General features: G+C 43.7%; 1 protein-coding gene across 1 annotated transcript in view; it reads right to left on the reverse strand.

The window, feature by feature from the left end:
- The window catches only part of Pappa (pappalysin 1), a 234,970-nt gene that overhangs the window by 16,177 nt on the left and 191,950 nt on the right, over positions 1–26,843 (reverse strand). Inside the window, exons 17-21 of the mRNA XM_048459342.3 lie at positions 26,408–26,579; positions 19,075–19,222; positions 14,759–14,868; positions 5,745–5,816; positions 1,141–1,239 (exon numbers count right to left, since the gene is read on the reverse strand). Coding sequence (XP_048315299.3) covers positions 1,141–1,239; positions 5,745–5,816; positions 14,759–14,868; positions 19,075–19,222; positions 26,408–26,579 — 601 coding nt within the window. The remainder of the gene's footprint in view (positions 1–1,140; positions 1,240–5,744; positions 5,817–14,758; positions 14,869–19,074; positions 19,223–26,407; positions 26,580–26,843) is intronic.

Here is a 26,843-nt window from a genome sequence, read left to right on the forward strand (position 1 = left end):
CAACATGAGGCAAGCATGCTTCTTAAAGCAACTAACTTTCTTAAGGGCATTGCAGTATCAGAGGGCTTAGGTCGGGAACCAGGCACCCTGTGTCATTTCCTCTGCCGTGTGGCACAAAGCATCCCTCCTTTGGTTGCAGTGTCCCATTAGTGGTATGAGAAGACTGTGTGGACAATTGTCAAGCACTCAGCTGTCACTAAGATTCTTTTGTTTTCCTCTACTAGTAACTCAGACCCCAGTTCTTTATAATGAAATTGAGCAAATCATCTCTGAGATTGAAAGACCTTTTATCTCAGAGGGTAGAAAGCTGCAAACACTGAAGTGTTTCCTATGGCACATTTGCCACGTGAATGCTTTTCACAACAGGGTGCCCAGATTGCTTACTATACTCTCAACTGGAATCCCAAATTCTAGTCTTAGCTCTTCTCAGAAAGCTAGAAGAGGTAATGACTCTTTGAGATGGCAGATGAATATCTCACTGTAATGCTCTATTTTACTACAAATATTTGAAACACTGGTGTGTGTGTGTGTGTGTGTGTTGTAATGCCAGTGGAACAAAATACCACCACCGTAAACCCTCTCCACACACATAGACTAGGTCCTTCATACACCTACAATCCCACAAATAAAAAACATAAATACATAATAGAGAGTTCCAAGGTTGACGATGTCCTAGTAGGAAGTGTCCTGCACTTTCTTCCCCTCTACTTTGGATGTATCTCTTAGAATATATATTTCTCTAGGATTTGTAAGCTTGTCGCTTGTTTTGAATGCTCTTGCCCTTAGCACCTCCATGCTCCTTTCCTTGCTGTTGTGATATAGCTACTGCTCACTATGCAAGGTCTTCTCCACCCAGGCTCCTCTCTCCAGTCTGTTCGTAAAGTGCACATTGCTCTTTTATGCATCTGCTTCTACATGAAACACTACCCTTTGAAGAGTACCTCTGCAAAGACCATCCAGCATCCAGCAAATGATAGTAGCTACACTCCTAACGAAAGGAATAAAAGCTAGAGTAACTGTAAGCCTGAAGATGAACGCTAAGCCAGTCACAGCCACAAAGCATCGAGCATGAGGAAGAGACTTTGGTCAGCAGGCTAGAGCCACAAAGCTGGCAGGAACGGAAGGCTGACGTTGGCATACCTTTTTGGTCTTGACTGTGGAAGTGCAACAGTCCCCACCATCATAGTTGCAGAAGGCTCGATTGTTGATGGCATCGCAATAATTGTCTCCCATGAACGGCTGTAAAGGGAAGAGAAGCAGGAAGGGAACAAAGCTTTGTTATTATCTGACATAGACGGGGACTGCCCTCAGCCCTTCGCCGAGGCCTCTGTGATTGCCTGGCAGTTTCCCATCTTGCAAACCAGAATCAGTCAATTTGACTGTCAATCTCCAAACCCCCTTTGGGTACATTTTTATTTTTACCATTTATAAACATTTTTATAGCCACATTTCTCCTGCTGAAGTATGATTATGCTGAGAAGCATATTTTGTTTGCTGTAGTATGAAAATTAGAACACAAAATATACCCCTTCTTTCTTTCTGAATTAGAAGGTACAATTTACTTCAAGACATGATAAGATAATTTGCATTTCTGGCTTTATATTTCTTTAATTTAGTAAATTGTGTACATACAAATTAGGAATCTGGATGTAAACTATCAGAATTGCAAATATAAAAATTACAGATTATTAGGGATTAGGATGGAGAATGTGTGTATTAATAGTGGCCTTCCTCACAGGAACACAGATAAATTCAGTGTCTGAAGAATTGGCAGGTCTCTTTTTACTCTTTCTCTAAACATATGAGGTCAGCATGATTATTCTTACTTCATAGGCCTACACCTGGAGAGTAAGGGTAACGAAATGACTAGTTCAAAAAATCGTACTGGCAAGAAACAAAAAAAAAAAGTTATAATCTAAACTCATTTGCTTCTATGTTTCCCCAGTTCCCCTATCCATTCTGTGATGTTCCAGTTCACATTAATTTATTTTCTTCAATGAGATCTGTAAACCTTGTGTTATTCCAAAAATGAGGGAAAACAGAATAAAATTGTTGCTAATCTGAATCCTGAGGATCTGAAGAAATTCCTGGAGTCTCTTTGATGACACCAATGTGTGTGCGTGTGTGTGGGGGTGTACTTCAGTTTTCAATATGGTATGTTGTGTGCCACTAATATTAGGAAACATGAGCACTGTTCATCTGTTTCTCCAAATTTCCTAGAAAGCTTTGTAAAGGTACTGGTGTGGGAAGGACATCATCTTTTGTCCTAGTCTCATCCCAGCACACTGCGAGTCACCTGCTACCACCGTTCCTTCCCACCTTTGCTGACTGTAAGGAGAACCAAGTTCACAAGGAGTCTAAGCTGTGTTGCATGACTGGCTTTTGTATCCATACAGCCTTTGTGTCTGCAATTCTTCATGCCAAATTGGGGGATGGGAGAGAGAGAGAGAGAGAGAGAGAGAGAGAGAGAGAGAGAGAGAGAGAGAGAGAGAGAAAGAGAGAAAGGAGAAGAAAAAGAAGGAGGAGGAGGAGGAGAAAGGGGGAGGGAGGGAAGGAGGGGAAAAGAGAGAGAGGTAGGACTGCAAATTGAGGGATGAGTCTGTCATGTAAGTTCTATGGTCAGCACATTGTCCCAGTTATATTCAACAGCAGAACACAAGCCCTCTCCATCTGAGTTCTTCCCCATATAATGTGTGTACAGATTTGTGAAGGTGAATCATAGTCCCTTCCTGAGAAAACTGTGTTGTAAAAGGAGTAGATGGCTTTTTCCATGTGGTCTCTTCCTGAGGTGCCCTTTCCTGCAGCCATAATAATTAATCTCTCCACCCATCCACCCATTCATCCATTCACTCTTCCCTCTTTCCATCTACCATATCCATCTAGATTTTATCTATGAAAGAAAAAGTCTTTAATCAAATAGTCACTCAGTGCTATTATAGTAAATAAAGTATTTGATCTTTTCTAAGATTGCTCAATAAAAAGGTCCCAGAAGAAATGACATTTAAGACATTTAAGTGGAGAGCACAGTCATAAATAGGAGTTACTAGGTGGGGTTAGAGAGAAAATTTTAGGGATAAAAGACAGCATGGAAATGCTTGTTGTGTAGAGATTTATCCTATGTCCAGTTAATACTCTGAATTATAGGGCATTCAGACAAACAAAATCCATCCTTTGTGACATAGCTCAAAAATCATCTTGACTCATACTTATATGTGTTTCTAGTGGCCCCTGGAAGCTCTGTGCTTCCACAGCTCCTTGTTCTCATTTTAAATCCAGTATGGCTCATAATCTTAGACTTTCATCTTTGCCTTCTGTTATCACTAAGTTTTCCACATATTAGATGTATATCTTCTGGTTTTGTGCCCTGAATTTCCTATGAAGATGTCTCACAACTTATGCAAATATTAACAAAAATATAGTCAGCAAATATTTAGTAAAATGATTAATAAAATGATAGCTATTGGGTGGCTATGTGAGGGACAAAAGATAGCACAGGTGGCTGGGGCAGGTGACACAGCTGCTCTGTTACCTCGCACGAAACTGTGTATAGCCAGAACTTCATTGTGACTGACCACACAGCGAGCATAGAGTTGACTGGGACACAGTTTTGAACAGAAAGATGGGACCTGGACGTCCTTTCTAGAAAACATATTGACTTCCTTTGGACGCTTGGAGATTGATAGCTCATTCCTGTTCCCAGCATTTATTTTTCTTCTGAGCATCCTTCTATCTTTCGGTAAGACACAGATACTAAGCTAAGAAGAGCAGATGAGGTTGAGAGGCACCTGCAAGGGTAAAAGCGATAATCATCACTGTCAGGGTTCAGTGCTCGGCAGGGACAGAGGGTCTCTCGGCTTCAGTGCTGAGTCAAAGGAGGAATCAAATTCTGCTGTCACACTGAATGTCCAGACTGCCAGCTCAGCATAATGAATACTCAGGTAACTCAAGATGTGTTTCCCAAAACACGGCACTGATCCGCAGAAATGGACAGAAGCAAAAAGAGGCAAGACCATGGCCATATTTTGCTATTCTAACTGAAACTGGAAAGAATGAGAGTCCTTAAAGGCTACCATGCTTCCTGTCCTGAGACAATATACTAATTACAGTGAAAGAAATGCAAGACCCTATTGCTTTATGGCACTTATAGGAAGTGATTATGAGCAGGTAACAGACAAAAGAGAAGAAAAAAATGCAGATTGCCAGTACAAAAACTGGGCTTATGTTTTGACTCTTTGGCTATCATTCTGTACAAACAGAGCACCCCAACCCTTTCTGACCCTAATTTCCTGTTCATACTGTAATCAGGTTAAACTAGGTCATGTTATGAGCATCCTAAGTTTGGGAATTCTGTTAAGTCTCCAGAAGACAATTGCCTGAATCTGTTTCCCCATCCTTTAAAAATGATTGGGTTTAACAACCTCTTTATTTAGGGCGTTTCTAGTTCACACAATTTTTTAAGGACATGAATGAGGTCCTCTACCACAGTCTCTTTGGTGGACTCTGGAGACTAAAGAGCTTTGATACCTATCTGGGAGTGGTTGTAAGTCTCTTTTTCAATGCATCTGAGAAGAATAGGGGCACATAATTCTTTCTACACATTTGTAGAGACACTGTGTTGCATCCTTTCAGGAAGTGAGAAGGATTGAAGCACAGAAATGGCTCTGGTTTCTGCGAAAACTTTTCCTTGAGAAAAGAGCTGTATCCCAAGAACCTACCTACTGACTCCATCCCCAAAGTGTCGCTGATAGGCAGAGACAGCTTTCCATCATTCCAAGCCCAGGGAGTGGTTTAATTGGGAAATCAACAACTTTGAGGGTCAGAAAAAATCTTCCATTTAAATTCAATGGTTCAGTCAAAATGGTTCAGATTATTGCTGAGACTGAAGAAATAGCAAATAACCAAGATGTGGGAGACAGACAGAATTCATCTAGAAGTAATGATCATCCGTGAAATGGAAATTGAAAGAAAACTTACCTCATGCAGTACTATAAAGGCTCAATGTCCTATTGCTATTAACATAACTGCTATGTTATTTATGTTACACAAATAAGACTTGTGCTGCCTTCTCTTCATGTATTGTGTTGCCATGAATACATATATACATATGGAGGAGGGAAACATGCATATGTTTGCATGTGTGTGAAAGCCTGGTGTTGATGTCAGGTGGTTTCTTAAATTCTTCTCTATCTTACTTGTTGAGCCAGGATCTCTTAGTAAACACGAAGCTCACTGTACCATGTGGCTGGCTGGCTATGGAGCTGTGAGGACGTGGTTGGCTCTATTCCCTCAAGCGCACTGTACGGTGTGGCTGGACTGGCTGATTCGGAGCTGGGAGACTGCTCCTGCTCTACCTCCCTGACACTGAGATTATAAGTATACTCCATAATGTCTGCTTTTCCCAGGGTGAGTGCTGGCTGTGAGCTCATGTCCTCATGCTTGGACAGCAACCGTGTCTCTGAGCATCTTCTTAACCCCTGTGCTCCAGAAACATTTGGGTATAGGATTTGCAGAAAGAAACTCCGGGCCCAAACTCTCGGCACTGTTTTATCCTGACTTTCTTTTTGTTTCCAGTACGTTTCTATCTTTCTGTGAATTCTGTCATCTGTAGAATATGATGCTACTTCATCAGTAACAACTGTATTAGTGCATTATGCGGCGCTTAGTAGGTCTAGTAAACCATAACCATCAAAAGCAAATGTCGGAAGTATTTGTTTGAAGTGGAGAGATCTCTTTCTGTCACTCACCTCACAGCCTTTGACACAGTGGATCAGAGCAGGGTGGGGATACCACTGGAGACCAGCAGTGCAGACGATCCTCTGCGGAGAGACGGAGAGAGGGATCAGGTGGGTTTGGGCTGGGGAGGGAATCGACGCTTTGCTGGCTCCACATTAAATCACCTCACCTCTTTTGGACTATCCAAGTATTGACCTCACCCTGGTATTTACCTGAAGAAGTTGCCCAGGATCTTGCAATAACAGGGGCCTGAAGATTAAAATAATATTTGTGTTCATTGTATGTGTCATGGCTCTTTATTTCCCTGGCAGGAATAATGACTGAAGAGAAGCATAATTGGGGAGAAGAAAGCAAGAGCAGAAAAACCTTTTTTTTTTTGTATTTATAGAGAGAGGGAAGATGTGAGAAAAGTATGGAATAAAGTTCCGCCCAGTAGAAGCGCCTTCTGTAAGTCTAAGTGGAGGATCATTTAGATCAGAATGCTGTAGAACCCCACTGAGGGAAGATTCCTCTGCCCTGTACTGCATTTATTGAATCAGAATCTCTGAAGGCAGAGACTGTGCCTCTGCATCTACAGATCAAGTGTCTCCAGTGTTGATGCACACTCCAGTCGGAGAGCAGTGGGACTGCTGAAGGCATGGGCTAGCCCCTGGAGCGGAGGGAGCTTCAGGAAGAAAAAGGCCATCTTGCCGTCATGTTCTGCCAATGTCGCATGAGCCTGCTGACAACTCCCTGATGCTGTACACACTTTTGTTTTCTAGAGAATTGGTTCTTCGTTATTGAAATACTCTTCATGAGTGCTCCAAACATCTTTCTTCTTCCATAGTTCTTTTCATAACCATCTCAGCAGAACACACATACACACGCACATGTGCACACACACACAGTGTACTCTTTTAGTACTAATAGTTACAATGATGATAATAACAGACAAGGTATATTGAGTGCATTCATAGCACTAATTACTTTATGTATTGCTGTGTTTATTTCTTGCTAGTGTGCTGTGAGGTAGGCATTCATCTTGGGTCATAGTACCATAAACTCCTTAAGCTCCCAAGCTGTAAAGTGAGCAAACCAGGATTTAAAAACACCAATTGTTCCAAAAAGGATTAATTTAAGTTAACTTATTACATAAAATACAAGTGACAATATTTCTTAGCATTGATAAACAATGAAAGATAGACAAAACCAAGAAGGTGACATGGTTTGGAGAATAGAATAATCATCAAACTCCTAAAGACTCCCTTTACACTTCCCATAGAGGCCTTTCTCTTCATTCTGAATTACAATTGCTTCTTTAGGAAAGTGAACTAGCATGTACTTGGGTATGCAGCAAGAAGTAGCTATGGCAGGGGCCAGTCGTGGAAGTCTGGAAGTATATGTATGGGTAGGGATCGCTCTGCTGGCTGAGTGCCAATTGATTAATTTAATTAAGAAACGAACAGTCACATGGGCCAGAGAGTGGGAAATGCATGTGACCATCCTATTCTCTCCCGGAGGGCAGACTTCTTCAGGAGCCAAAGTGTAATTAGTTTCTTGGCAAGCTTCTGACAGAAAAAAATCACATGACCTAAGCCTAAGACTAAGAAGATTGACTTTCTTCTCCATTCTGCCATGTTTCAGCTTCATGGATTGGTTCTCCTTGCCTGAGACAGTGCCTGGCACTCATAGAATATTCAACAAATAGATTTTTTAATGAAGGAAAAGATCCATTTCGAAGTAGAGATTATTTTATTCCATGGAAAATATTTTCTCCACATGCCTTCCTTACTCCTTGAGTGTATGAAGAATATTAGTGATATTAATAAAGTTAGCGTAGACTGAGCTACAGCCCCATAATGTCTCTATTGATAAGTGACGTCATAGGGTTTTGCCACACCCATCCTCTTTTCTAAGAAAGAGTCTTGTTACATAGCCCAGACTGACTTAAATTCGAGGTACTCCTGCCTCAACTTCCCGAGTGTTGGTGTTCCTTCTGCAGCACCAGCATAAGCACGGAATTTGCAGTTGGGCATGTATGCTACTATCTTAACTTGCACTGCTTATAAAATTTTGCTATGAAGTGGGGTATTACATATATGAAATAGGTCCTTGAAAAATCTCAGTGACAGATTAAGATGGACAAATACTAAGAATGGTTTCTAGGACAAAGCTCTCACTTCCGGAGAGTGGTTCCAGGTCTCAGGTCCCTCTGTCTGCGTCAGAGGCAAGCAGGGCATCCATCTAAAGGAGCGCATTGGAAGGGATGTCGGTGCTCGCCACTGCTTGCCAGTCATGGGGCCAAAGTGGACAAACCAACATGCTCTCTTTCTCTGAGGAAGTTTACAAAGACAGTCTTCTCTGAAGCCAGAAGTTTGTTGACATCCCAAACCCAGGGATATTGGAGAGTATTTAGTAAAGGTGAAGCAGAAGAAAACAGCAAGGAAATCCACCCAGGCATTTAATGCCTGTGCTGCCCTTGCTTATTTGAGAGCTAATTTAGTCCTCCTGTAAGAGTGTGTTGATGTGACTACAAGGTTCTGTTCACTGAGGTTTATCTGATGTGTGCTCAGAAAAAGAACTTTTGTACTATCTGTATGAACATATTTATCTTTCCAAACGTTTGGACTTTCCACTGCTCCTCCAGGCTGCACACCCACCTGTTTGCCACAGGGCCGCTCTGTGTGCCAGTGACGGAGACTGGCTGTGAGAGCGCAAGCAGAGGGCAAGCTGCGTGCACTGTGAAAGGGGAGAACCTGGGAGGGCCCTCAAATGCCAGTCTTGATCTTCTCAACGTCAATGAGACATCTGACCAAACTAGAGTCTTTCATATAGGTCTTATAAGAGGGCTTTCGTTCTCTGCTTTGGGGTGGGCAAAGATTGAACTTTCTTTTTACCTTCATCACAAATCATCAGGACCAGAAGTGTAACCAACAAAAGCTTCTGGGTTTAATTCTTGCTAAGCAGCTTATGTGGTTTTAAAACATGATTGATTCATGAATGATCTGACATATCAATGAACTAGTCACTGATAAGTTAATTATTTACTGGACTATTGGGACATAGTGAAAACTTTGGAGGCAAGTCCTGATTTGAGGAAGTAGAGGCTAGGGCATGACTTCAAAGGATCTTTATTTTGCCCCTGCATCCTTCCTTCATTTCCTTCTGCCCACTGTGTGATCAGGAAAAAAAGTTTTGAGACATCAGATATCCTCATCATGGTATAATACAACATATACATACATATATATATGTGTGTGTGTGTGCATGTATATAATAAATAGTATATAGTATATAATATGCACTGTATTATATACATCATGCTATATATATAGTATATGTGTATATATAGTATATAAAATACTATAACACAGAAGGTTCAGAAAGACTGTAATCAAGTTTTCCATGGACTGAAGCCTTCATATCTATGAGCAAAAGTAAATATTTCCCCCTATAAGTTTTTCACGGTGACAAAAAGTGAATAATACAGCTATCCATCATCACTAGCAATCAATATTCACCCTCACAGCATCACTACCTCCACCACCATCATAATCACCACAAAAGATTAGTGGAGTCACTAAGAACTCATTCACCACCACCATCACCATCAGCCTTGTCCTCAGTACAAAACCGTCTCTTAAGCCAAAACTCTATAAGCACTGCGCCCACTATGCCTCACTGATATCTCATATCACAAATCTGAGAAAACTATTATTTTGACTCTGGAAGGTGAGACAATTTGAAATTAAATTGTTCAAATCACATACATATGCAGCATCCATCAAAAAGTAAACCTACTTCTGTCTTATACCAAGGACTAGACTTCAAACTCTCCATTCTTCAAAGTTTTATAACCCCTAAAATTATAACAATAAAGTATCTTCCTCTTTTGATTGATGGGAAGACCCAAGGTTTGGAAAGGTGGAAGGGCTCTGAGGCAAATGTAGGAGGAGCAGAGTGTTCCAAAGATAAAGGCCAGAAACCAAAGACAACAGTAAGAGCAGAACCAAAGACATGTGTGAAAGATCCTCACAAGGTCTTCCTCATCTCAGGACCAAGATCTTTCTCCCGGTTCCTCCTCAGACAACTTGTCCTGTTTCCGTGATTTGCAGGACCTTCCAGGAGCGACTCTTCTCAGCTACTGCTACTGTTTACACCTTCCGCTGTCAGTCACCGTGCGCTCATCTCTAGCCCTCAAGTTTAAAGAACACATGCCAGGTGGAAACACACGACTGCCACGTATTAAATGTCTGAAGGAACAAACCATCAGTCTAATGAATGGATATATGAATGAGGCAGTGAGTGAATGGGAAGTCAAGAGATGGAGGATGCATTTCTCCATGTTTGGCTCCCATTCAGGGAACTTAGCATTTCCATCTTTATATCAGGTAGGCTAAACTCTGACTTTAAGAAGACCCAGGCAGGGTTTCCCACCATGCTTCTTTCATTCTTAGAGGAAACAAATTCTGTATCCTTTGTCTGCATGTATTACATAGTTTTATTTTCAGATGTGCACCTTGGATGTGTTGCAGAATGCAACTACGGTAGCTAATCCAACCACCTTGGTTAGTAAGATGGGCAATGGCAGTGTTTCTGTATAAACTCAATCTGGAAGATGATGACCACATTTATCCTACTGGGGTGTAATGTAGACAAATGATGGAGATGACAGTACAATAACATGCTACATGATATTTACTTAGTCCATAAATGATCATTTTTCTTTCCTTAGTTTTCTTCTTGTTCTTTTTTCTATTCCTCTTTTCCTTCTCTCCATTCCTTTTCTGGAAATAATTGTAAAGGTCAAAGGCTCAGTCACCTGGAGTGATTAGATATTTGTGAGAACAAGAGATACATCTTTGATTGTGTGACATTCCTGGGAGCCCTAGCAAAGGGTACTGTACATCGGAGACCCTTGTCAAGATGGGATGGGGAAGAATCTCTAATAATTCTACATAAATGGTTGTAGGCCGGCAGCTTCCGGCTGCACAAGCCACAGAAATGCTTGTGTTGGCATACTAGTACTTTTGAAAGTAGAACTTAGTTGCCAATATTAAAAGCAAAAAGAGGGAATATTTCAACATTAACAAAACTCCAGATTTATTACACACACACATACACACGAAAATGTGGCCACATGACACCATATTTCCACATTGCTGTGTTTGGCTAGAACCACCCCCAATCTGGAAATAGTTTTTAAAAAACAATGTCAGTGGGGCATGGGAGGAGGCTAGTTGGATGATTACAGGGTAAAGCCCTCACTGTAAGACACTGACAACCCGAGTTCAATCTTCAAAGCCTGTATTAAGGTGCAAGGAGAGAACAGAGTTCACAATATTATTTTCTGACTTTCATAAGCATATGTTGACACATGCCACACACAGACGTCATACAAATTTTTATGATGACAATGATGTTTTTCATACTTCCTATAATTACTAGCATTTTTTACAGCAAACCCAATACCAAGCTAGAGGCATTTCCATCTATTATTGAGTGTGAATCACTTCACTCTTTCAATTAGAGGAAGAGTCTGCCAGACTACTGTCTCTGAAGAATCTATGGTATTTGTAACAAGGGTTATTGAAAAGGGAAAAGAGTCCTTAAAAAAAATCATAGTCCTGTTCTTCATAGAAGTTAAAATATGCTCATGAATGGAACTCATAAGATATATATTCCATGATTCTAATTAAGCTTAAAGATAAGTACCACTAATGAATACTGATAGATACCTAAACTCTGGTTGTCTTGGTGCTAGAGACATTACTTTGCCTGGGGAACAGATGCTCTCATGGCTATCTGAAAATTTTCACATTTTGATATAGTAGTGGTTTCATGAACTTAACAAGCCTTGTGCTTGATAAAAACATCTGATTTCACATCAAGAAAAATGAAGGTACTTTTACTACACTAAGTTTTCTTCTATGTTGGGCAGATACATGAGTACCTGTTGCATTTTTTGAAATCTTTTGAGTTTCTGAACTGTCTAGTAAACAGTCCAGATTTCAAAATTAATATGCTTCTGTGTATAAAATAACATACATAACAATATATTCACCTAGCACCCCCATCCATCCTATCTGCCTGGTTCTATGTGTTTTTGAACTTTGAGCACATGACCAATGCCTAGATCTCATTTCAAGAATAGGAAAATTGTAGCCTAGAAAACAATAACATTTATCCCAGAACATGAAATAGAAAGGTAAGGTACCAAGTTTTATTAGTTGTTTTTCTCCTGTCTGTGACAAGATGCCTAACTGAAGTAAACTTAAGGGACGATTTACTGTTTACTATTGCACATGGGCTGCAGGAGATGCAGAGGGTCACAGCTGCTTGTGTCTTTCCAACTAGGTAGTCAGGGATAGGCACTGAGAAACCTTGACAACCTACAAAGGAATGTTTACACCAGAAATATGGGTAAATGTCAAATATCAGAGCTCATATGTCTCTGTGCATGTGTGTACTCATGCCTACAAACCTTCTTATTAAGGGTTTGCTGGTACATCCCTTGCAAGAAATCAATAAACTCTTTGCCTTTGTTGCTATTCTATATTCCATAGAGGCTGCAGGGGTGGTTAAATAAATTGGGTGACGGCCTTCTCCGAGATTTCATTTTCTCCCCTGAAACAATAGGAGTCTAAATCCATATATGCATATGTATGAGCGGGATGGGAGGCTGGGAGTGGGTATATGGCAGTAGTGGATGGAGATACATACATGGGGATACAGCAGGTATCCATTAAATGTCTGTTCTTGTCTGTCATACTTTTACCCTAAAGCAAAGGTGGCTAAGCGGACGCATGGTGACATTCCTCACCATCGTCCTCACTTTGGGGAATGGAGTCATTTCTTAGAAGAGCCATCCAAAGCCTCCCTGGGCCTGAAAATGCCTGCACCCGTCTTCTTTCTGAAACTTTCACTGCTCAGGGCCAAGGAGCAGCAGAGACTAGCTTTGCTGCCTCATTCTGAAAGTCATCAATCTATGCCCTCGCCCCCTCCCTTTACCTACATTTTTTTTCTTCATGTATAATGAGGCCTCCAGAGACTGACGGACGTCTGAACCTCATTATGACTCTCTTGGTAGTCCAGCATCAATAAAAGCAAGCAAACCAGGGAAGAGGGTGGAGACTGTGACCGGCAAGCTGGTGGGCAACTCAAGGAGGGGCAGTTACTGAACTTTCAAATCCCTGGATTTACTTCACTATGAATTACAACTCAACTGAACGCTTTAGTGCCAAGATTTCCGAGAGAAAAAGATAGGAATTCACTCTGTGGGTAGAGATGCCTTAAGTAGGAGCTGAGCCAAGCCAAGAAGACCTTTGATACTAACATGGCAGGGAAGCCTGTAATATGTGGTGATGCTCCTCTGCTTAAAGGGAGCATATGGGAGGTAGTGTGGGGGGGAGAGGTGAGAGATGCTACTAATCTGAAGTCCTGAGTGGTGGGTCATGCTTCCTTGCTATGTGACTTTGATCTGTTTCTTAGACTATAATCCTTGGTTTCTCTAGCCTGAGCGACCTCCAACTGACTAGGGAGTCTTACATGCAAGCAGGCACTCCACTTAATGTTGCATACACCGGGACATTAGGGAGAATCCCTTTACTGATTTGTCTAAGAATGGGTAATAAAGCGGAGGAGAGCCTGAGGTTTGGGAATAAGAACATAAGAACATATATATATATATATATATATATATATATATATATATATATATATATATACATATATATATATATATATGTATATATATATATATGAGAGAGAGAGAGAGAGACTGGGGTGGCTGGGACAAGTGTAGGAGGAGAGGCTGAACCTGACGATAAAGATGGCAAAAGAAATAGAAACAGTGTTTAAAAACAGAAACAGGATTAAAGGAAACCAAATGGTAAAGACAAAAGTAAAGGCAGAGAAGGGAGGAGCAGAGAAAGAGGCAGGGGAAGGAGGGAACGTGGACACTGGCACTCGGTACCTGAGGGGCCGGGCCAAGTCCCCATGCCTAGAGTGCTGAGTAAGCCCTTGAAGAAACTATCCCCTCAGCTCATTTAAGAAACAGTACACCTTGTATCAGGTTCTACCAAGCTATCTGGATCTCCATCTGCAGGAGGCAGACAGGCAGTGGCTCCCAGAATCCCCGGCAGGAAGGCTACTGGGTAGAGATACAGTTGAGACTTCCCTGCCCACCCTCTGCTCCTGTTTCCCATTTGCTTCTTCAAGATGGAGAGTCAGTGCTCAATTGGACCCATGGAAACCTCAAAACTGTGCTCTTTTGGAATATGAGAGTGGGGTCCCAAATAATCTTTGCAGCCCTCAACTGGTCAGGTAACATGAAAAACCAATGACTATCTTCAAGGTCAATTTGGCAGTGGTCCACTTAGGGACGTCTACCATTATCGGGCCACAAGCCAGACACCCCCTCCCAGTACCGAGGGAAGCTCAGAATAGCATCCGGTCTGATCTCCCTTGAACACCTGAGAGAGCAGTACCCATGAGTACAGACTACGGGCTAAGGTTCAAGTCATGCTGTATGCAGAGCTCCAGGTACCTGAGCTCTCCATAAACAGCAGGCAGTGCTACTTCACTGTCCTGAATATTCCATTTTCATTGCGTTCCACAGAGCAAATAACGCATGGAGAAAGATGGAAGAGTTTGAGGCAGCATAAAGTACAATTACATGGAGGGTGCTAGTGATGAAGAAGAGCCCTGCCCTATGGAGTACGGGCTACACAGGCAGACACTAGGCTGGGACCGAGCTCTGTGCCCTCACCCTATGTGCGCTTGCCTCATTTTCCCAACTGATATTCTAGGTACTTGATGAGGAAAACTTGTTGAGAAAAAATACAAGGTTTTTAGGAAAGAAGCTGATGAGGTGTACTAAAAAATTGTAGAGTGAAAAACCGTTGTGAATAAGTCCCCCATAAAACTGATGTGATTAAATGTGATCCGATCCACAGAGGATGAACTCAAGTGGAGCCAAGACACAGACATCAGCAATGGCATTTCTTTTTTCCTTAGCCACAAGAAGGTGTCCCTCGTCACTCACCTCTACTCGTGGGGGGTTCATCCAGTGGGGAATGTCACGCACCGTCACGTTCACTGGCAGGATGATGGACTCGCTGTTGTGATCCAGGCACGAGGTGGCACACTCTGACCCTGAGAGGAAGCACAAGGTAAACTAGTGACTAAGTGATATCTCCAAACACCGATGGCCAACATGCCCAGGGCAGAGACTGCTTTCTGCAACTCCATTGTTCCAACATTCAATACCTGCTCCAGCCACACTGTCAATCTCTTCACCACCAAACATCCTGATGCATTGCTTGGCTCAATAGAACTGAGCTGTACTTAATACTCTCTGCCCTATCTCCATGAATTGTCCCAAATTTTCTTTCTATGACTAAATCCTATCAGCTTTTCAAGAACCAGCTCAAATGCCCCATGCTGTCTACCCTCACTTCTGGTAAAGCACACTCTTTACCAATGCCTACTACATTGAGTAACACTGCTGGACACTGGTGATCTCACCCCAGTGTTGCTCCCTGGTGTGTTAGTGTTACCCTAGGAAAGATAGGCACTGCTGACTCAGCTCTGAGCATAGCCCAGTGTGCGGCACTGAGAAAGTCCTGTGAATCTGGCCTGGTGCGAACTGAATGATGCAGCTGCATGGTCTTACACTCCATGCTTCTCCTGAGGAATGTTTAGCCCTGTCCGCTCTGTACCTTTCCACTTTCCTTCTACTAGAAAGCCACTAATGATGCCCAGACCTTAGCATAAGTGCCACTTGCTCAAGGACAATCAAGCCATTCATGGGCCCTCAGTGGTATCCGTCCTCTTACCACCTACTATTTGCCTAGTGATTGTATCATCAGGGGCTTTCTTTCTTCTTAGGTTGTCACTCTGTAGGGCCATCTCTGGCCTTGTTCCCTCTTCTGTCTAAGTCTGGAGCCTGAAACTTTACATAGCAGACTGGAGGCAATCAAGAAATAAGTTGTGTGAACTGAGTGAAAGAAACCATGAAGAAATGATTGCATCAATTAGCAAGGAGAGAGGATTGAGTGAACACATGGGAAAAAAAAGGAGTGACATAGACATATAAGGAATAGGTAGGTGTTGAGCACCTTATGACAGAGGACATGAGGCAGAGTGGATGAGCGAGTGGGTAAAACATGAGCCAGACAGGTGACCAGATAATGAGGGAATCAAGCCAGAAGTCAGTGGAAAGAAGATGACCAGGAAGGCCATTTACAGCCACGGTAGGTCTTAGTGTGGAGGTTTCTAAAGACTTTCTGGTTAAGGATGCATGAGTTGGCTTTAATTTGTCCCCAACAGTCTCTGCTTTATCCACACACGTTCTGAGGTTTCCTGAAAATTAAGCCTGTTTCACGGTATGTCCCCATGACTCCAGCCAGTTACAATCTGACCAAGTACAAAGAAGTCATTTTTCTGCCATGGTGTTCAAATTTTAAATACCACCCCATGTGAAAAGAGTGATCCAAATCTTTCTAGTAAGAATCCAATTAGCTGTTCCAAACATCCATTTCAAGATATATCCATGTATACAGACAGGTGCACACATCACACACACAGAGCTTATCCAGTGCCCTTCTAGTTACTATATCATATAATCCTTAGTCTAAAAGGTGCATGAATTTAAGCAAGGGGCAACTGGGGCTGCACATTTAAAGTGCTCAGAATAGTTTCACCATAACCTAGGTGCACTGAGTCCAGGAGAGATATCCTTATTCTTGCCAGCTGACTTCCTTATGCCTTTCTAATTTCCTGAGAATCCATCACCATAGCAATATGGGTGTTAATCACATGCATTTCATAGGCTGGGGAGTCAGGAGACACAAAGGTCATGTTTCTAAGCTTAAAACACAGAGAGTCTCACTTTCTGGACCAGTGATGGGTAAGCTATAGCCACAAAGGGAGAAGACAGAAAGGTTGCAACAGAGAGGTGAAGAATCCAGGGGAGGACCACATGACAAACAAGAAATGAAGACACAGAAGATTTTTGTTTTTAAAGAAAGATGACTAATGAGAATAAGGGGACAGATGTCACTAAGCTGTAAGAAAGATTCCGTGGCACACCCTAAGTTATCATGAGACCAATTCTAAAGGAGATTTGAGGGCACAAAGATGAAATAAAGCTGTAATGAGAAAAATTGCCTTGGAAAAAGATGTTCCATCTGGGTAATAGACAAAGGCAGTGTGTCCCAAGAGAGGAAGAGCAAAGCATGATGGGAAGAGGAAGAACTGGTTGTTCTCTGACACTGTCTCTCTCTCCCTCCTTCCCTGTTTCTCCTGTCCTTTCTTGCTGGCCCCTCTCCCACGCCAAGCTCTGGCTCTCAGGCCAAGGCCGCAGTGTGGTGACATCCGCACCACAGCTGGCATCGTCACAGACGGGTGATTTCACCAGGCACTTGCCTCTCCCTCCCAGGAAGGGAGTGACCTCCCCTGGAACTCATGGCAGCCACATATGCTCCCAAGGTTGCTTGGGGCAGCACCAAAGAGGACCAGAGTGACGTCTAGTGGGTCTTCAGCCACAAATTTGGCACCTACGTTGCCCTAATACAAGGTTTCTAACCAAACCCCTCTCCATAGAGAAAGGGGATTCCTGGGTAGGATTCTTTCTGGAACTAGATGACAGCCACTAGAAAGCAAGGAACAGAGAAAGAAAACTCCACCCTTTATTTCTCTGTCTCCATCAGTATCCTCATGTTCCTCCTTTCTCTCTACTTTTCCATAAGAGGCCCTCACTCACTGACTGACCATCCTGGATTACTACATCCAGAGGATCAGCATCCACAGTACCATGGGAAAAGGATTTAAAGGGACAGGAAGACAGTACGGTACTGGTAACACAGAAATTTCCTTTGTTTCCTTATTTAGCTGCATACAAGCCCCCACCAGGTGAATAACTATTACCACCATCCACCCTTTCCTCTGTCTATAGACTGTTCTCAGGCAGAAGTGTGTAGAGACAAGCTCAGCCATCAGAAATAATGGAGAAGAGGAAGGCTTGGCCTTGTGATACAGCAGCTAGGTGTTGCAAACCACGGAGACACTCACCCCAACTGTCTACAATGCTTATGTAGTAGTCCCCAGACAGCGCTTAATTTCTCCATAATTCTCCTGGTCAGGGTCCTTCAGTAGTTCTTTAAGATCTTGATCAGAGGAGAGCAAGCATGTGCCTCGCCATCTTTCGCCACTGGCAGGAGCTAGCACCATAAACAATGTGCTGGTGCTGGCTCGAAGTTCAGAGGACGACAAATCCCACTCTCTGTTTCCTGTGTTTTCATCTTCAGAAAGAAGTGGAAATCCCCTAGGCACCTCCTCTGTCACTCATAGCCTTGCTTCTGCGTGTGCTGTGGCTCATGCCTAGCCTAGTCAAGGGCTTGCGGCCTGCCGACATGCTTAGACGACCTTCTGTGCTAGACAGCCCTGGCAATCCTCCCATAAATCACTCTGGCCCAGAGGAAGGATGTCCAATTCCCTGGAGGCTTCCGTGCAGTCAATTAGGGAATCATCTCCAGAGGTCAGCATCATTGCCCTTATATTAGGTCAGGTTCTATGTGTTCTGAGTTTCCCCAGAGACAGCGGTGCACCTGATAATAAATGAGTCTGTCCCAGAGCCCGGGTTCTACTAAGCAAACCCCAGGCCATTATTCACTGTAAGCATTAACAACATTAACAAGCTGGCTGAATACACACACACACACACACACACACACACACACACACACACACACACACACATTGAAAATGCCATTTATCCTCCAGAGGCAACCAGGATGCTGAGGAGAGAGGTGTGGCTTTCAAATCAGTCAAACCTCAGGACTTGGGGTGAATTCCACAGTCCATTGGAAGTTTTATTCTCTCATCTGCTAATGTTTATTAAGAGGATCATTCTTGATGCCCTTTTGGGGGCCAGAGTTTGACCAGTACCATGTGCTCTTGGGTGATACATAGGCTACATTTTTAAAACTCATAATGAAAACACCACTGTGCATTGTATATGCAGTCATACTTCCTGCTCAGTGATCACTTGGTTTCAGTTTCTTCTCCTGACAAGGTCTAGCAAATTTGTGAGAATGCATCCCTTCCCCTGGGCACCTCTGTGTCCTCCTTGGTAACTGAGAGCCTTTCTTAATACACCAGTGTACAGCCTGTCACCATATGGTGTAACCATATAGGACAATCTGGATCCTTACTCTTGAGTCCCCTGGTGGGAGGACAGAGTCTCCTTCATTCTTCTCTGTCTCCGTTACAGAGACAGATTTCATACAGATATGTGCTCAGAAACACAGCAGGATGGGCACGCACATGCCACTGTTTCCCCCAGCACAGCCATCCTACCTATGGCATAGCCATCAGGACACTGCAACTTGAGGTTACTGTTGAGCTGGTTTGGGGCCAAGCACTGGCCTTGCATCTCTCTGCAGACATGGAAGGAGCCGCTCCAGGTGCCGTCTTTGCGGCAGTGAATGACGTTGCTCCCACGACCCTGAAAACCAGAGACACATACTTAGGATGTGACCGACTGCAGCTGCTCAAAGGACATGCCTCAGAAGGAAAGATGAAACAATTTGTCATTTCCTCACAGCTTTAAAAAGTGTTCCAAAGTAGTTTGTTACCAATAGCTGAATCTTAAGCATCTTGAAATGGGTATTGCTCGTGTTTTCAGATTGAGAGACTTCCTCTGGTCTTCCCAGACCGTCTAATTCCCAGATCTCCTAATTCTTAGGTTACGTATTTTGGGAAATTTCAATTTTAATAATTATGACTGAGAATTGTTTTATGACTATTGTTGTTTCTATTGAGAAGTTGGGAACCCATCAGCTGATACAGACAGGAAGATGTAGTGATGGGGGTAGGGTCATACAATGGAAGCTACGAATGATTCATATTTTCCTTCTTTGTAGACAATGAGAAAGCAGCCTGGGTGAGAGACTTTCTCTTCCAAGGAACTTCCAATGACAATGGCTCCCACAGGTTCAGAGGGGGTCATATGTATTGCTACTCTGAGTTCTTTCCCCTAAGAAACAGGTTCTTCCTTAGCCTTCTGTAAGCAAGTAGGAAGCACAGTATGAAAATAAGGCCTTTCTCTAAGCCCCACTCAGCATCCAAGACTGTATCAGACCAGAGGTTGGATGGGGCTCAGAGAAGGCAGAAAGGGAAGGGAAGTTCATTCCCGGAAGAGAGAGGTTCATACGCAGGTGCAAGCTAGGGCAGTGAACATGGCCAGGGCAGGTGTGGCTCTGTTCTGTGGCCTGAGGGGGGAGTAGAGGAGAGCAGAAGGCAGGAGGTATGGGTCTTTGATGCCAGTTCTGACTATGGAAGATAGGTGGATAACTATTATCCCCCAAGGGTGCAAGAGACTCTGCAGGGACCCCTGTACTCCCCGACTCATGCCCGCATCCTGTGTGCCCTTTATTAATGCAGGCCACTTCGTCTATCCCTTGACTCTCTGTGGTTATTTCTGTTCATTCAAGACTTGTTGATTAATGAAAGATGGGATGAATATGGAGAAGTTGTTTTTAACTAAGCAGGAAATAAATGAATAAATAGCCAGAAAAATAAAAGGCACAAATGAGTAAACAAATGAATGAGGGCATAGACAGTGGGTGTCTGTAAGAGAAAACGTGAAAGGGCTAATGTGGGATGAGCTGCCTCGTCTTTAAAAAAAACAGCTGCATGGAGTCAGGACCGAGAAGAAAAAGGGGTCCCTCTAGAGGTCTCTCCCCAGCCAGCAGAAGGTGGGCACTATTGCAAGAGAACCCTCTTACCCATGGGAGAATATGGCCCATCTGAGCTTGCAGTTGTGGGGGAACTTTAAGAGGCTTGATGTCGGTTTGTGGCTAGCTTCTGCAGCTTCATAGGCGTCTAGAGAACTTGGACTCCCCCGTTTGGAGCCCCAAGCTCTAAGCCCCATGATCCTGCTGGGCCCACAGGGGAGTAGGAAATTGACCCCAATTTCCTGGATCCTTGGCCTGGGACTATAATGCATTTGGCCTCCAGCCTCTCAAGGCATGCAGACCTCAGCACTACAAGGGCCAGAATTGGCTGAGAAGCAAGGCTTGCAGCAGAGGATGGTTTAGAGCTAACTGGAATCTACTCCGGGAATTTCAAGTCCCGGAGGCCTCACTGTGGAAGGTGGGAACATAAGGTACTGGTCTTACTTTCTCAAGATTTCCCCTCTCTCTCCTTCTCCTCGTTCGTCCATCTGGCACTTTCTGAGGCTAAATCTGCCTTTAAAATATGGCAGCCACCTGCTAAGACACTTTAGCCCTCAAAGCAAGGCAAGCATGTGGGCTAGCACTCCACAACTTTTATGTGGATCTCAGACATTTCCAGCTCCACCTCTTGGCTGTGTGTGTGCCCTTCATCTACTCAAGTAAACCTGCTCACCCCTGCCCTCCCCCCCAGCTTGCCTTGTCTCACACGTTTGTGCTGTTTTCACTGAACGGCAGTCTCTCTGGAGCTTCTGGATACTCAGCACTTGCTGACCATCTGACAGTGAGGATATCCCTGCTAACTGTGCTGACTAATTTGAGAACAGAAGAGCCAATGTAGTTGAGTATCCAATCTGAGAATACTACTTCTGGGGTTGTTATCAGGGAACCAAACCAACTGAGTGAGTGTAGTGTGTTTGATTCCAAACGCACAAGTCAAGTCCCAGCACAAGACATGACTTTACCTGCTAAAGTAAAAGATCCACCAAGAGGATTGTGCATCCTTCACCCAAACTGCCTTCCTCTCTGTGCTTATATGGAGGCCATATTGCACTCTCTTTAGACCCCCATCTCTTTAGCCAAGAAAACCACACACAGTTGAAGGTGTTTACAACTAACTATATTATTGAAACCTCCATCATGCTCAATGTTCTAAGGAATCATTTTAACTACTGAATGGAAGAGAAACCATATCCCATGTCAAATCTGAAAACTTACATTCACTCCGGGAAAGAAATAAGTGCTGAACGCTATAGTTATGGTTTACAACTACACAGGTTCAAATGTCAGTTCTGGAATATCCCAGCTCTGGGACCTGGGAGAGTCTCTTCATGTGCTGTGCCTCAGTTTCTTCAACTTCTAAGTGGGCATGGATCATCATGACAACCAAATGGTCAATTTATGGGAGTTCTTAAGACCTAACACATATGTACAGAGCTATGCATTAGCCACAGTTCCTAACTTTCCTGTAGCACTCAGTGTCTCTAGGGAACTTTCCAGAATGAGGAGGCAGTGAGTAAGAATGGCATAGGATGCCAGGTCCCAGCCCTTGACTGTGAACCTCTGTGACTTCTCTACAGTGGAAGGAGGACATACAGACATGGAGGGAGAGAGAAAATGGGCAGGAAAAATAAGCCACATCATGACAGAGGATTCCCATTGTAACAAAGCCAGGCACAGCCAGGTGGGAGAGGACAGGATGATCATCAGCTGTGGACATCTGGATCTACCTTGTCCTGATTGAATAACAATTAAGACAAAAAAAAACCTTCCTTGTCTGAATATATAGAGTAAAACAGAAACGCTCAGTGCATTTATGCGAATCCATCAACATGAAGCAACCATTCAGGACTGATGAGCAGTTCCAGGTGTTGAGGATGCACTGAAAAAAAAATGGCTTGTTCTGTTACTTGGTTTAAGACCTGATTCTGACATTAACGGGGGTGGCTCTCCTTGCCAAATGTCAGGGGACTCATCTGTAAGCCAAGTGGCCTGAGTGAAGGTCTCTGAACATCCACCAAGCTCTAATGGCATGTGCTTCCCTGGCCTTCCTCATGGTCTCGAGGCAGCCCTAGTGCTTGATGCACAGTTATCTTTGAAGGAGGACACTAGCCATACCTGCTCTGTCTGCACCCATGGGGCTACGCAGCATCCATGGCAGAGCCCATACGGACTGGACCAGTTTCATGCTTTCATGGCAGAAAGAACTGCACAGTCACCCTCTGTCTCCCCTGCAAGCAACTGGGAGTGTTGCTGGTTCTACTATTCACCTCCTCCTGCTGAGTTCTGGAAACCCATTATTAGATGCACCATTTGACCCATGAAACACAGTTAGCCTTTTGCCTTGTTGTGTTTCAAGTGTCTATCATAGACCTGGTCCTCTCCAAAGACTGGTCACTCCTCTGATCACTTGCAACACTCCTCCAGAGCTTGTCACTGCGTCCTGGGACTAAGTTGTTCCTTCACATCCAGGGCCTTCTGTGTCTCATTATATTAAGAGAGGCCTGGCACCTCTCACCAGCTGTCTGGACAGCCTACCTCGGTCTCTGCCACCAGCCTACCCTAGAGATATCTGGGGACAGTTGAACAAACATGACTGAATAGTCCCAATCCCACCAAAAAGCTCAGAGTTCTAGGCAAAAATTTAGACTTCACAGGCCTTTGTTCTGCATCTGGAAAGTGGAAAGACAAGTTTTTTTTTTTCTTCAAGGGTTTGCTTTATGTTACCAGAATGAAAGAAAGCCTGTGACACCAACCTGGCATCCATAAAATCCTCACATTAAAAAGCAAAGTTATGATTATTTGGACCTTCCTCCTTGGTTTTACTGGGGCAGGAACACTATAAATGTCAGAGCTGAAATGAACAATACGGAAGCATGAGTGACTATTTACATTTCAACACGAACTATGGAGCTGGACATGATGGATCAGGCTGAAAATCCCAACACTGAGGAGGCCAAGGAGAAAGGGTTATCAGTTCATGGGAGGCCTGTATGGGATGTACAGTAAAACCATAGCAAAAATAGGTAAGTAAAATAATTTGTTTGAGAAAAGGTCTCTTGTTTCATGTAGTCAAAGCAGCTTGTCCCAAACTCACTATGCAGTCAGGCCTGGCCTTAAACTTCTAATTTTCCTGCCTCCACCATCCACTTGTATGGATTAATGACATGCGAATTTCACATTTTTTAAAACAATGTAAAATCAAGTGTAGTATTTAATTACTTGGACACTGTAACCAAAGACTTCAGAGACACATGATTGGAGACACATGACAGATGTAGTATATTTTCATTGTAGCAGAAAGTTCTAGAAGAACTAGAGGATTGTTTATTCTACAGGTTGATTTGGGTAGCATTCGAGGTTTCCATGTAGCTCGTATGGATCCTCACACTGGACATCGGGGAGCTGGCTTCCAGCTGTTGGCTTTGTGCTCAGCTCTAAGGAAAGTCGCATGCAGCATCAGAGATCTCTACTGTCATGACCATAAAAGCAGATTAGTCTATTTGTACCGTCATCGGGACTACCGCTTACCTAGGCTCTGCACAACTCCAGGTGTACCCAAGCCTACTCTCTGCTACCACCAATAAACTGTGAGGCAGGCTGTGTTAGTTCTTTACAGGTTCCATAGAGGGAAACAGAAGCTGGAGGGGTTAAGAAACTTGTCCCTTTGTTTAGGGGCGCATAGTGACATCAGCATTTGAATCTAGATCTAGCAAGCCTCCTACTGGTTCCCTTGGAAGAGTCAATGAAGTAGAATTGTTTTAGATTCTGCAGTAGTAGCAGAGAAGAAGAATGTGACTCTCCCCCTAGAGTAGCCTCTACCCTTCCCTGCCAGGATCTGGAACTTGTTTGGAAAGCTAAGACTCTTTACTCCGTAGAAGCTGTGGGATTCAAGAAGTGTGGGCCTTGCGTTCCTGCTATGTTTACAGGCAGCGAGAGGGAATCTGAGGTGAACACTGGTGTTGGCTCTCAGGCCCTTGGTCTGAGGGTAGAGGAAATTCATTCTTAGTACAAACTAGAAACGTCAATTGTACTAAGAGCCCATTTGGCACACGCCCCCTCATTCTCTGAGCTGACAAACCATACCCTGCTCCTTCGAGTCCAGCCTTCCCACACACTGCCAAACAACAACAGTCCAGTCCTCTGCTGAATTTACATTTCCCTCTTCTTTAAATACAAACTGCCCATGAAAGCTACTTGGCAGGCTGCAAGCAGACTGAGTTTCAGTTTGATAACATGGCCATGGCCAGAATATTATTTGGCTCAGGAATAACTGTTAGCAAGAGTTTTATGTGAGGGAGCGAAAGGGAAGTTGATCAGCCTGTAAGAAGCATGGTAATCAGGGTCCTTGCTTGTTGCAGGACTTCTGCTTCTTAGGTGTTGGAGGATGGGCGTAATTCCCAGGAGTGACCACCAGCACCCCAGAGTATCCCCAGACAGCTGTGAATGTATGATACTCAGGACTTGGAGGCAATACCTACAAAACTCAGCTTATCCACAGAAGGGCCACCTGGTCCCTAATCTGTCACTGCCTAGGGACCTACTAGGTGCCTGGCACTGTACTAAGTGCTAAAGGCACAGGGACATTGATAGAGGCAGTAGAAGACTTCACAGCCTTGGTGGAGCCAACAATAAATAAGTCAGAAACATTAGAATGGGTGACTGCTGCTATAAGCAGGCAATCTGAGAGTCAGCTGAGTCCAGGAGTGGAAGGAACTTGCACAAAGAACTGTAGAAAGAGGGAATTCCTGGTCAGAAGAGGGCAAAGAGGAGTCAGGCATCTGAACCAAATGATCGAAACCCTTAAGATAGAAACACAGAGTGTAGGGGGCCTGAATTTTTCTGGGGGTGGGGGTAGAGTCTGAAACTCTGCCTAATAGGGCTGAATTTTATCCCAAGGAAACAAAAGAATTCTGGCTTAGAAGGGCTGGAAACCAGAGAATTGGGGCGATAAGAAATGACGCCATCTAGAGCACTGTGATCCAGAAGAAAGACACAGCGTTTTTATTAGTGTAGTTTCCTTGGGTAGAAAGGGAACAGCTTTAAGGGGTATTTTTGAAAGAATGAGTAGATCTTGGAATTGCTTAAATTTTGGAAAAGAAAAAAAGAGCTTCTGAAGGTGTTGTTTTAGCAGTATTTGAAGGTTAAGAAATAACGAACAGGAAAGGCTTCAACCCATAGGACGTTTATCTTCCAGGTTCACCTGCCTGGTGCCCTTTGCTCACCAGTGAATGACAGGGTTAGCCTGTCAACTCTACGTGCTGGGTTCTGGGGAAATGGGGTTTCTGTGGACTTTTGTGTTCTTTTGGGCTTTTGTTTTACTTTTGTGACACCCTGTCTATCCACCTGAGTAGCAGAGGTTGGTATAGGGATGAAGGCTATTCCATCACAGAGTCTCTTCTGTAGAAGTAGCAGGAACACTTATCCTTTAGTTACGTATGGCTAACGCTGAGACTCAAACTCACACTGGCTCCTTCTGTCATGTTCTGCTGCACACTGTGATCAGATGTGTTCTCCCAATCTTAATAAAGCCCCATTGCAGGCTGCAAGGGTCAATCGATGGCTAAGGACAGTGGCAGTGTCATGACTTTAAATGCTTCAAGGACAATTTGAGTAGTGATGTTGGCAAGGAGTGGGCAGAGATGATCAAAGTCCCCATCACTCCTATCAAAGTCAATCAAACTGCTAAAAGGCCATATATAGTTTACTTTAATAATTGCTCAACAAATATCTAACAGTTCTAGTGCTTAAAAACAATTCTCACCGCTAAGGACTCTGGGTGAAATAGGCTCATAGAGAGAAAACACAGCTCAGAGAGCTTATGAAAGAACATGCTGGATGTGTCAGCTCTGCAGGGGTGACACTTATTTACAAGCTTGGCCGTGTAGCAAGAGGGCCCTGGAGACAGCAGTGGTAAGCACGGGAGGAGGCCTTGATCTAGGTTTCAGTGGGCTTACCTGGGAGCCTTCGCTGTCTTCACATTTGAGCCTGCATTCACTGTTGAACTGGAAGCCATTACTGCATTGATAGAGCCCATGGAATTTGGCTGGAGGTGGGTCACAAGTCACAGGCACACAAGTTCCCTCCTGCCAGCTGCCGTCTTGGGTACACTGTGTCTTGAAAGCCCGTCTTCAGGAAATATGAAAGAAAAGTCACTCCAAGGATCCCATGGGTCGAACGTGAACAGTACCAGGGAGCCTCACTTTGTCTTCCTGTTCATATTCCCTGCCTATCTATGGGATGTATGAGGCATGCATGGTGGAGACCACGACAGAAAACCACAATTTGTCACAATGTAGAGTTTTGGAGCCCGGAGCCAAGCAATACATCTATAATACAACCCATGCACCTAAGCCTCAGGGATCATTGCATACACAACCAGGGGAGGAAAGG

The sequence above is a fragment of the Myodes glareolus genome, chromosome 3 (assembly GCF_982192425.1).
Source record: "Myodes glareolus chromosome 3, mMyoGla1.1, whole genome shotgun sequence".
In the NCBI taxonomy this organism is placed as follows: domain Eukaryota; kingdom Metazoa; phylum Chordata; class Mammalia; order Rodentia; family Cricetidae; genus Myodes; species Myodes glareolus.